We start from the raw sequence: 11,729 nt of genomic DNA on the forward strand, positions 1-11,729 counted from the left end.
TCTTCCTCACCTGTGTCTGTTTCTATGAGAATGTGCCTTTGACAAGTTTGCTTTTCTCGCCTGGGATTAAGAGTTGCGGATTTCTTCCTTGATGGTCTTTTCATTTGTTCAAACAATTGTATCTGATCTAGTCACGGCTTTCTAGTGGTCAGCCTGTATCAGGTGGGAGGCTCCTCCCCTTTTCGTACCCCCCCCCCCTCGTTCTGAAGACTAAACTGAGGGATTGGAACTCAGTGCGTGTCTGTCTGGTGCTCCGCCACTGTGCTGCCCTGGTGACCTAGTCAGCCCTGCTTTCTGGGGGGATAGGGTCCCAGGACCTTTTCTTTTCCTAATCATAGACTTCTCACGTATGGTAAGGAGTAGGAAGACCGTTTCTTCTTTTGAGGCCTATCATTTTACACCCATCCATCACCCCTAGAGAGCATGCTTTAATTCATAGAAAAGCCTTCTAGGTATGCTTGCTCTGTTCTCTTCTGTGTTCATCTTCCTCTAGTCTGTTTCTGTTTACTTAACCACTATTTCTAAACTAGTTCTGCTATCTCAGGATTTATAGAATACATGTATTTAGATACTCTGTCCCCCCCACCCCACCCCAGACAGGGTTTCTCTGTGTAGTTTTGGTGCCTGTCCTGGATCTCTCTCTGTAGACCAGGCTGGCCTTGAACTCACAGAGATCCGCCTGCCTCTGCCTCCCGAGTGCTGGGATTAAAGGCCTGTGCCACCACCGCCCGGCCTGATAACTGTTTTTTAGTACAAAGGCCTGTTATTGGAGATTTGATACTGGCTGAAGAGTTTGAGAAACAAACACAAACTTGAGGATAACCTGTGAGTTGCCCAGCTCTACTGGCCACTGTAGGTAGTAGATATGCTGGCCTGAAAGGTGATTGGGTTGTTGTTGTTGTTGTTGTTGGTGGTGGTGGTGGTGGTGGTGGTGGTGGTGTGTGTGTGTGTGTGTGTGTGTGTGTGTACATGCACATGAGTGTATTTTTTGTTGTTTTGTTTTGCTATGCCTCTACTGGGTAAGGCATCTATTTAGTGTCTGGCTTCTGTTTGAGGCTTGCAACCATTCAGCGTTTTATGCAAAGTCTTCAAGCCTCCATAAGGTGGCAGTGTAGCACATATTGAATATCTCTCTTTCCTGTGGAAGGGAGTGTTTCGCATCTGTCAGAGTATGGATGTGGAAGCTGAAAGCTGGGTGAAGACCAGGATATAGAGAACTAGGAAGGTGCTTTCTTGGGTGCTGTAGGATCTTATTGGGTGTCACAGGTTCCATAGTTTATTTATCCATCTCCTGTTATCTTAGATATTGATGATTACCCCTGGCCTGCATTGCCTAAGCACAGAGACAGCTGTTGCCTGTGTGGGTAATATTTGAAATTTTTTGTTCTTTTACAGTGCTTGCCAAGTGGTTTTTATAACTGTCATATGACCTATCCACAGTGTATCCCCTACTCTGTGCTGCTGAAGGACCTGGAGATGAGGAATCTCCGGGAACTAGAAGACCTTATCATTGAGGCTGTCTACACTGACATCATCCAGGGCAAGCTGGACCAGCGAAACCAGCTGCTGGAAGTGGATTTCTGCATTGGCCGTGATATCCAAAAGAAAGATATCAATAATATTGTCAAGACCTTGCATGAGTGGTGAGGCTGGGAGATAGAGGGGGCTCCGAGTTTACCCTTTGTGCCTCTCTTTGCAAAATTGTGACCTTCAGAAGTCAGCCAAGGGTTTGTGGTAGCCCTTAGGACATCAGAAACAGAGACCAGGGCTGCATTTGTAATTCCAGCTGTGTGGCCTTAGGACTATCCCAGGCTTCCTTGTGCCTTGTGTAAAACTGACTGTAAATGCAGCAGGGCTGTCTAATAGCGGGCTATAAAATATTCATGGGGGCTGGAGAGATGGCTCAGAGGTTAAGAGCACCTACTACTCTTCCAGAGGACCTGAGTTCAATTCCCAGCACCCTCATGGTGGCTCACAACCATCTGTAATGAGATCTAGCACCCTCTTCTGTGTACATAATAAATAAATAAATCTTTAAAAAAATATTCATGTGGAGATGCAGGTAGAGTCTTTGTATCCTAGCTGTGTGGCACTAAGCCTGCACCTTCCAAACATAAACTCAGTTTAGCCAAGCTCAGGAAGGTAATGTTTGTCAATAACATGTTAAGCTAGTTAGTGCTGGCGAAGCATTGTGAGGGATACATCATTGTGAGTGAATGGGCTTTTGTGACTTGGAACACAGACACATAGAATATTTGACAATTGTCTGAGCATACAAAGAATTGGGTAACTGGGTTTGGTGGCACATGCCTATAATCCTAGCACTCAGTGTGCTGAGGCAGAAGGATTATGAGTTGGAGGCCAGTTGGAGAATCTAGTTCCCAACAGACCCCCTGCCCAAAAAAGTAAATAAATTTAGTAAAAGAACTGGGACTTTGGGATATAGTCTTATTTTAGTGGAATTTGATGTTTGCAAAAGTGATTACATGTTCTACAAGGGTTTGCTATGAGGTTTAAATGATTTGGAGCTTATGAAGCCAGATCTTAGGGAATCATGAGGAAGTTTTGAGGGAGAGACCATAGTTGGGAGTGAGGAGAGTATCCCACACAGGCTCATAGCATTCTGTGTGCAGAGTGGACAGCTTTGTGCTTGGAGGTAGGGAAACTTGCTTTTTGGGGAGGGTAGCGGGGACAGGGACTTGTTCTCTAGCTCAGGGTTGCCTGGAACTATGTATCCCAGGTTTGAGGGATACATAGTTTAAGGTTTGCTCTAAACTCTGATTTGCCAGACTCTGCCTCCCAGGTGCTACCATACCCAGATTTTTTTTTTTTAAGATTTATTTATTAGTGGCACACCACTTTAATCCCAGCACTCAGAAGGCAGAGGCAGGCAGATCTCTGTGAGTTGGGAGCCAGCCTGGTCTACAGAGTGAGTTCCAGAATAGCCAGGGCTACACAGAGAAACCCTGTCTCAGGACACACACATGTATTAATTTTATTTTATAATTGTCTTACTTGCATATGTAGAAGTGCACTGTGTGTTTATCTGGTGCCCACAGAGGTCAGAAGAGGCATTGGATTCCCTGGAACTCGAGTTATAAATGGTTGTGAGGTTGTGCCTGGGTGCTGGGAACTGAACTTGGATCCTCTGTAAGAGCAACAAGTGTCCTAACCATTAAGCTATCACTTCAGCGACTAAAAGAGGCTCTCAGAACTCCTAACTAGGTGTTAGAGGTAAATTGGGAACAGAATTATTATCCTGAGAGAGAGTACAAATATAGCAAAGTGTTGACCATATTGAATAGTAGTGTATGGTATGTGAATATTCATTACATTGCTCTTCCAAAACTTTTTTATTTTTGAGACAGACTCTCAGTTTGAGACCTGGCTGGTGTGGACCAGTCTAACCTTGAACTCAGGAATCTGTCTATCTGCCTCTTGCTTCCTGAGTGTTGGGATTAAAGGCTGTGTCACCAGGCCCAGCCTGTTTTTTAAATTTTTAAATAAAAAGTGGGAACATAAAAGTGAGAAGTTGTTGGTAACTAGGAAACAACATCAAATTCTGAGGAAAAAGGCAATCTCTGAAAGAATATCCTTTTAGGAAATGTATTTTTTCCTTTGTGGAAAGGGGTCAGCCAGTGTTAGCTGTAGAGTGTGTCCTCCTTCAGTCTTGGTCTGAACAACTGTTTCTTATGGGCGCAAAGATGGCAACTGAGCTGTATTCCAAGAAACTCCCACAAGCCGCTGGATCTGCGGACTTGTTTGGAAGGAGAGCAGACTGGCGCAAGCATCCGGCAGTGGGGCTTGTTCAAGGAAGTCCGTCAGGTGCTGCCGGAAGGCTTCTGCTCAGACCTGGGTGTTTCCATTGCAGGTGTGATGGCTGTGAGGCGGTTCTGTTGGGCATTGAGCAGCAAGTAATGAGAGCCAACCAGTACAAAGAGAACCACCACCGGACTCAGCAGCAGGTGGAGGCAGAGGTAAAGAGGGGGGGCAGTTGTTCCCCTCTTTAGGCGTGTCTACATAGTTTGCAGTGGCTTGTTACTGTCATGTGCTTTGTGTCCTTACCCTTGGCTTGAGGTCACTACTGGATTTAGCAGAGAATTCGAAGGCTTAGATCATGGAATGGGTAATTCGCCAGTGTACGCACACTGTGCAGCTACTGAGGAAGAGAAATGTTGGAGATGTATTTTAAAACCGGATAGAAGGGGCGAGAGAGATGGCGTAGCAGTTAAGAGGACTAGGTTTGACTCTCAGCATTGACATGGCAGCTCACAAGCACCTGAAACTCCAGTCCCAGGGGATCCAATGCTGCCTTCTAGCCTCCATGGCTACCACGTGTACATGATGTCTGCCAGGCACATTCACATACACGTAAAATAAAATAAATATTAACAAGTACTGAAATTTGAAAGAAATGTGAGGAAAGGGCAAGGTCATGACCAGTTAAAACAACCTACTAATTACTGGCTTTCTAAGAAACTTAGAGCAGACTGATGTAGAAGAGAGAACAGGGCTATATAGAGCCTTGGTCATGGTCCGGTATCAAGAGCAGATGCTCATCATCCCTGGCTGAGCGTGCTGACTGCATCTTCACCTAACCAGAACACACATGGACGAGGGCAAAGGTGACGCTGTCATACACCTCCTTGTGCTGTGCTCCTCTTAGGCTTGCCTCAGATTTCTAACCATTTTCTCAACTGAGGAGGCGAGGTATATTTTTTCCCATTTGTCCTTAAATTATGTTGCTCTTCTCAGAGGGGATAAACTCAATATTTTCCTTCCAAATCTTAGAACAACAACTTTCTGGTGAGTTGTGCCTTCCAGAGCCTCCGTCTGAGTTCAGTCATCCCTGTGGCCTGAGAACTCTCTCATTTTAGCTTTTCTAGAAATAGCTTTATTTAACTATAGTTCAGCGAACCTGGGGGAGACATAGTACACAACAGGAGCATTCCCAGGCTTCGCTGCATCTCTGCAGGCACTCTGGTGGGACAGAATGACGGCTTGCAGCACCGCAAAGCTTCTCTTCCTTACATTTGCTTTTGGAATCTGTCTCTATGTAAATGTGCCTGTGTGTGTGGTGTTCTGTGGGATGTTAATATATAGGTATTGTTACACAGTCACAAAACAGCCTGTGTTCCCCTCATGTGGGTAATAGAACAAGAGTAAGCGCTATTTTTTATTGTGTAGAAAATCCCTCAGGAGTTAAGTTGTTACAGTGTGCTAAAACCATGCCTCCTGGGTAACTCATGGAGAGCAGTTTCACCATCTTTCATGTCTCTGTCGCATTTCCTGTGGGCTTGATTTCTGTTTGCTCTTTTTGCTTTTGCTTGCTTTTTAAAATTCATCCCAGGCTGGCTGCACACTTTCTCTCCTCTTGCCTCAGCCTCTAGAGTACTGGGACTGTACTTACCACACCTTCTGTCTCCCACACCAGCCCTGGTTCTCCCTCCGAATGCAGTTCCTCCCCTGGGGAGCTCTTCTGTCTCCTGCTTGTCTTTAGGGTCTCTGATCTCTGCTAGTACTAGGCTACATTTTGTGAACGGGAGATTCCTGATGCAGACGCTTTGAAAAAGCCCCACAAACTCTAGGTTCCCCGGGTGGGGTGGAGCAGAGGCAGCCTCTAAGGAAGGCCCTGGTCAGATTTAGGCCAAAGAAGACACACTTGTGGGAGTACTTGTTATCAAATGAGTGCAAGAGTTGGGGTGCAGGTGACTGGGTACCTTCAAGTCTTTGAGGCTAAAATCGGTTTCACTGGTAGAACTGCCTGGGTAGCCATTCTTGAGTCCTGGTTGTGGGTACCCACACTTAGTTCAGTACTGCCTGGCAGAAGCACTGGTCATCATTGTCTGTCTTTCTGTCTCTCACCTGTTTTTCTCCCTTGTGTGTATATTTGTGGGCGCAGGCGCACGGGTCTGCGGGTGCATGAGTTTGCACAGGCATGTAGACGCCAGTGAACTACCTCAGGTGTCACTCCTTGGGTACTCTCCTTCTTTCTCTTTTGAAACCGAGTCTCTCATTGGCCTGCAAGTCTCCAAGTAGGCTGACTGGTCAGTGAGGACTAGGGGTCTGGCTCTGCCACCCGAGCACCAGGATTGCAAATGTCTTCTGCTGTGCTTGACATTTTGTATATGGGTTCTGGAGTTCAGTTCAGGGCCTTGTGCTTGCAAGGTAAGCACTGTGCTGACTGCACTGTCTCCTTAGCTTACTAGGTGGATTTTTAAAAAGCAGAGTTGTGATTCTTTTCTTTTGAGCTGAGGATCGAACCCAAGGCCTTGCGCTCGCTAGGCAAGCGCTCTACCGCTGAGCTAAATCCTCAACCCCAGAGTTGTGATTCTTATTAAAAGACTTTATTTTTTAGACATGGTCTCACTATGTAGTTCTGGCTAGCCTAGAACTCACTATGTAGACCAGGTTGGCCTTGAATTCACAGAGAGCTGCCTACCCCCATCTCCTCACTGTTAAGATTAAAGGTATATGCCACCATGTCTGGCCAAAGACATTTAAAAAAGATTTTACTTTTATTTTTGTGTCTATTGTGTGTCTGTACGAATGTATGCCACATGTATTTGGGTGCTTGAAGAGGCCAGATGAGGTTGTCAGATCCCTTGCTACTATGGGAGGTTGTAAGTTGCCAGATGTGGATGCTGGGATGAGCCGGCTCTCTAGCCCCAATCTGAAGAAACTTTTGAATATCAGTAAAATATATCCCCAAATCTATCTATCCCCAAATCTTGAAAAGCACTGAAATCTGAAACACCCCAGGTTTGAGTCATTTCAGATACTGGATACTCAATCTGCATAGTGATACTGATTCAATATGAAACTTGCATCCATTTTGATCTGGGAAGCTCACTCCAAGAATATGTCCTTCACAGATGCTCCCACAGTGTGCGGCGGTAAATAGAGGGCTGTTTATACTAGTACCAAACACTAGTTCTTAAAGTAGAAATGTAGGCTGGGGAGATGGCTCAGCAGGTAAGGGTGCTTGTGGCTCTTCCAGAGACTCAAGTTCAGTTCACAGCACCCAGGGTGACTCACAACCACCTGTGACTCCAGCTCCGGGGGAACTGATGGCCTCTTCCGGCCTCCAGCTCCGGGGGAACTGATGGCCTCTTCCGGCCTCCAGGGCTATCTTTGCAGCTCCAAGTTCCACGTTTTTGCTGAATCCATTTCCATTTCATCTGTGAGCAGCCTGTTGGTCTTCTCTGGGTTTCTGAATGTCATTTAGATTTTGTTGCAGAGGATTTGGGCTGCTTCTCTGGGTGGTCCTTATAGTGAGAACAGGACTTGGGTTTCAGGTGTGTTCAGGCAGGTCACACAGTTTTGTTTCTCCTTCCAGGTCAGCAACATCAAGAAGACACTCAAAGCAACAGCCTCCTCCTCAGCTCAGGAAATGGAGCAGCAGCTGGCTGAACGCGAGTGTCCCCCTCACACTGAGCAGAGGCAGCCTACTAAGAAGATGTCCAAAGTGAAAGGTCTGGTCTCCAGCCGCCACTAGGGCCGGCTGGGGCAGCTGGCACTCACCAGGCCTGGGTCAGGTGGGGAGGGGACACCCAGGGCCTATTCCTCCCCTCTCCACCTGTAGTGAGTTCCAGACCTGCCCACCCCTCACCAGTACCTCCCCCATCCCCCATTGGTACCATTGCGGAAAATGATTGCTCCTCCTTTGCCTCCTTTCCTAGTTGAACCCTTCAGACTCAGGGGCTCAACGGATGCCATCCTAACAGGGTCCGACACTGCCCAGCTTCCCTCCAGGGGTTCCTTTGCTCCATGTCATTTTGTCAGGCTGGTCCTAAGCTGGAGGTAGTTTCCCCAGCCTTGAGGGATGACTGTGGAGCAGGCTTCTCTCTTTGGAGTGAAGAGGAGCCTCGCTCTCCAGCCCCGTGTACTACAGTACCCACAATGGTGCAAGTGTCTCTAGTCAGGGAGCCACGTTGCCCCTCTCCTGCCTTACCCTGTTGGCAGTGCCAGTTCAGGCCGTGGAGGGACGTGGTGCTGGGCTCTGTTTACTAAACCTTTGGGTTTTCAGCCTCTTAAGCCCAGCTAGGATCTCACGTCAAGTTGGCTGACTAACCTCTGGTATCTGAGTACAGTGGGGGTGCTTGGGGTCTGTGGTTGGCAGAAGGTGTTCCTCCCAGCTTGGTGTCCTCTGCCGGCCACTCCTCCTACTCTCCCTGACTGCTCAGCCGCGATTTGGCACGTAGGCCCAGCTGCCCACTGGGATTATCTGCCGACATTTGCTCTCCCGAGATCTCTCATGCCTCCTGGCTGCCCCGGGGTAGGAATGGTGGTGCCGAAGCCCCTCAGACTGGTGAAGGACCATTGCTGCTTCTTTCTCCTTCCTTCCCGCCCTCCTTGGCTGGTGACCAGAGCCCTCTGATGACATCATATTCCTGGCCAGAGAAAAGGACTTGACTAGACTTTCTGAACTTGAACAGTTTCAGGTTATATTTTAATTTTTTTTTTTTTTGTACAGGTTGATTCTAATACATTTCAACATGCTTTTTTCTCCCTTTGTGTCAATATTTGTTACAGTCTAACCGCCGGGGATTTCTCACCTGGTTGGAGGGTGTGTGTGTGTGTGTGTCTGTGTGTGTGTCTGTGTGTGTGTGTGTGTGTGTTGTTATTTTCTCCTAAGGGGAGGTGAAGGCCTTGGACTGATTTTAAACTCTATTGAGGAAAAAGCACATTTTAGAAAAACAACAACAACCAACAAAACAACAGGAGTGTAGATTTGACATATGTGACTGTGGAATGTGGGGTTGTATAGATGGGTTTGGAGAGCAGTAATTTGGGTGGTTTAGAGAATGTGACTGTTTTGTAGCATGATTGAAAGTGGGTTGATCCAGTGTTTAAAGTATTCTTGGTTTCCTATATGGTTAGGCTCATATACCACTGTGCCTAACCAGAGGTAAGGTTTGACTCCCAGAGTGTGTCTGATGAGTCTCTGGATCACATCTCTGTGGAAGAGGGCTCCTGTTGTTAAATAAATGTGGAACTCCCTGCACTCTAAATCCTCACTGGAAATTGATTACTAAGGTCTTGGAGGCATCCTGGGGGTAAAACCCATGCCCACATTGATTTCCCCACCAGATCCTTTTGGGTATTGGTATTTCTAATGGGATACATTTTGGGTAAGTTTTGGGAAACATGTACTTCTCAAAAACCCTAAGAGATGCATTACATCTCCCTATTTCATAGATTTTTTTCCCCCATTACTCTTTCTAAACCCCAGACGGATACATTGTGAGCAAGCTGCTGTTCATCCTTTTTCCCCATTGGTAAGCCTGTTAGGAAATGGGCTTTGTTTATTTTTATTTTCATTAAAAAATTTTTTCAAGACAGAGTTTCTCCGTGTAGCCCTTGGCTGTCCTGGAACTCGCTCTGTAAACCAGGCTGGCCTTGAACTCAGAGATTCACCTGCCTCTGGGATTAAAGGTGTGCAGTGCACTACTACTACTGCTGCTGCTGCTGCTGCTGCTGCTGCTGCTGCTGCTGCCATCACCACCACCAACGCCACCAACGCCACCACCACCTCCACTGCCACCGCCACCACCACCAGGCAGGACATGGGTTTGTATGCCACAGGTGTCCATTTGTTTTGGCAGTCCATCCCTCTAAGGGGTGTCTTCCTGGCTTGCTGCTTCCTGGAAGGTGATGCTAATGACAGGACACTGGAAGAGTTGTGCCAGAATGTTCCTGACTCCAGCTGGTCCTTGTCCAATCCTTAGAGACCAGTGAGGATATTATTTCCACGGGAGGAAACCCAAAGAGTCAAGGGCCCTGCTGGTGAGTGACACAAAAGAGGACTCCCGGACTCTACACTTCATGGGTCCTGCCATTACCTTGGTGTGACATTTTGGTTACAGCCTGCCCTCCAGCTGGCCCCCGGTCTTGCCCGTCTCGCTTGTTACTCTGAGGACTTGTCTTTTAACTGGCACCAGCCTGAGAGCCAGAGTTCTGTCTTCAAAGAGGCGGCATTGTTGGAGTTTTACTCTCCCTAAGGTATCTGAGTGTCAGGTCTGGCAGCAGGCTTTGAACAGTCTGGTTGCACCTTCGGTTTTCTGGGGTTCTTTGTGTAGCCACGAGTGTCTGTCCACTCTGTAAGCGTTTTACTAGAAGCTTGTAGTTGTCTTTGAAATATCTCCTTTATAGACTTAGAGCATTAAGTGGCTTTTTAAAAACAGTAACTTTATTTAGAGTGAGACATCTACAGAGCAAATGATTCTTAAATTGTGGTTCAGGGTAAACTGAGTTCATAGAAACACACTGAGACCAGGCACATCCACAGACCGCAAGCCCTTCTGTCTCCTTTCTTTACCAAATAACCTCTACCAGATGTGGCTTAAGGTAGAATTTGTCCTCCTCATATTCCGTCCAGTGTTTCTGAGGTAAGAGCTGATGCCTCATGATGAGGCCCAGGGCTGTCTTAGTGTGAAACATTCTGTCATTGCAAATGTTCTCAGGAAGCGCCCTTATTGCTTCTTTCACACCTTCTGTCTTGTATATCATAGGATCTTGAATTGACCTGTTTTGTAGTCTTACAGCATTATAATATCATTTTCCCATACCCACCAGCTATTGGCTGGATGCAGCAACAGCAGGCCTGCCCACCATTTTGACCTCATTGAGTAGATTTTTGGAAACAGGATCTTACCATCCTCCTGCCTGAGCCTCCCTTCCGAGTGCTGGGGTTGCAGGTGTGCACCACCGTGCACCGCTGTGCCGTGTAGAATGGGTCTCTTAGCTTTGTGTTTACTGAGTAGGTTGTCTTTGACTTGACCTGTGACACCAGCACAGCTAATGTAACCAGTTGGCCCTTACCATGAGAGGCGAGCGACACTGTCTTTGAGAATGAGGTTGACATTGAAGTCAGTCATGGGGAAGCAAGATGAGGGCCCAGTCCTGGGGTCCTGTGTGCCCACCTGCATCCTCTGCAGCACATCTCACTATGGGCCAGCACAGGTTACCACCTGCCATCCAGTGCAGATTTGCCCTCCTCAGCCTTGGCTGGCTCCTCAGGTTCCTGTGCATCAATGCAGTGCCACTAGTCAGCTCCATCTCCTTCCCTGAGGCTGTTGGGAAGTTTCCCTGGGCATCGAACCCAGGTCCTCTGGAAGAGCAGCCAGTGGTTTTAATTGGTGAGTCATCTCTCCAGCCCTGTTCCCCACCGTTTTGACAGTGACAGTGGTTTGTTTGATCACACTTGTCTTGCTGTTGATGGATGACAAGTCTTTTCCTACTTCATTGGGATAGTAGAAAACATTGGCCAGGAAAGCCCAGTTTCTTTTCTTCCAGCTGCAAATGCAGCTGTCTCTTGCCTCCTTGGTTCTCACTGTGACAGGAGACTCTGTGGGTCATTTTCTCCCCCATGCCTGTTCTTCCCCACCCCACCATTTCCTGCATGCCTGCATCTTCCGTCTCTCCGAGTCCCGTACGTGATACGTAGTCCCAGGTGGATCCTTTCTGGATCCAGTATCCCTTCCTAGCCACAGCCTTTCTCTGTTTTAACAGCTAGGTTTCTTGACTCTTGTCTTTTTCTGTCTCTGCTTCCCCCTCACTGTCACCAGACTCTGAATAGCCACCTTTCCCCTGATTTTTCCTTCTTTTTGGTCAAGGATACACTGACCTCCAGCTTTCTGACAATGGCAGACCTTAAATCTTTATGTGATAGTTAGCACCAATGAGCCCACTTGCTCTGGTGTTCTCTCAGCCTGCATAGCATTAGT

The 11,729-nt window shown here is 47.3% G+C and overlaps 1 protein-coding gene and 1 pseudogene across 7 annotated transcripts in view; one reads left to right on the forward strand and one right to left on the reverse strand.

Moving 5' to 3' along the window:
* The window catches only part of Cops7b (COP9 signalosome subunit 7B), a 31,166-nt gene extending 22,152 nt beyond the window's left edge, over positions 1-9,014 (forward strand). For 5 of the 7 annotated variants that reach the window (XM_036173252.1, XM_036173253.1, XM_036173254.1 and 2 more), the window contains 4 exons: positions 1,304-1,360; positions 1,441-1,643; positions 3,872-3,977; positions 7,340-9,014. In XM_036173252.1, coding sequence (XP_036029145.1) covers positions 1,304-1,360; positions 1,441-1,643; positions 3,872-3,977; positions 7,340-7,498 — 525 coding nt within the window. In that variant the 3' untranslated portion in view covers positions 7,499-9,014. The remainder of the gene's footprint in view (positions 1-1,303; positions 1,361-1,440; positions 1,644-3,871; positions 3,978-7,339) is intronic. The other 2 variants (XM_036173255.1, XM_036173257.1) reach the window with 1 other exon arrangement.
* LOC118573359 lies at positions 8,304-10,617 on the reverse strand (annotated as a pseudogene).
* Between the last annotated feature and the right edge of the window lie 1,112 nt (positions 10,618-11,729).

This window comes from Onychomys torridus, chromosome 23, assembly GCF_903995425.1.
Source record: "Onychomys torridus chromosome 23, mOncTor1.1, whole genome shotgun sequence".
Classification (NCBI taxonomy): domain Eukaryota; kingdom Metazoa; phylum Chordata; class Mammalia; order Rodentia; family Cricetidae; genus Onychomys; species Onychomys torridus.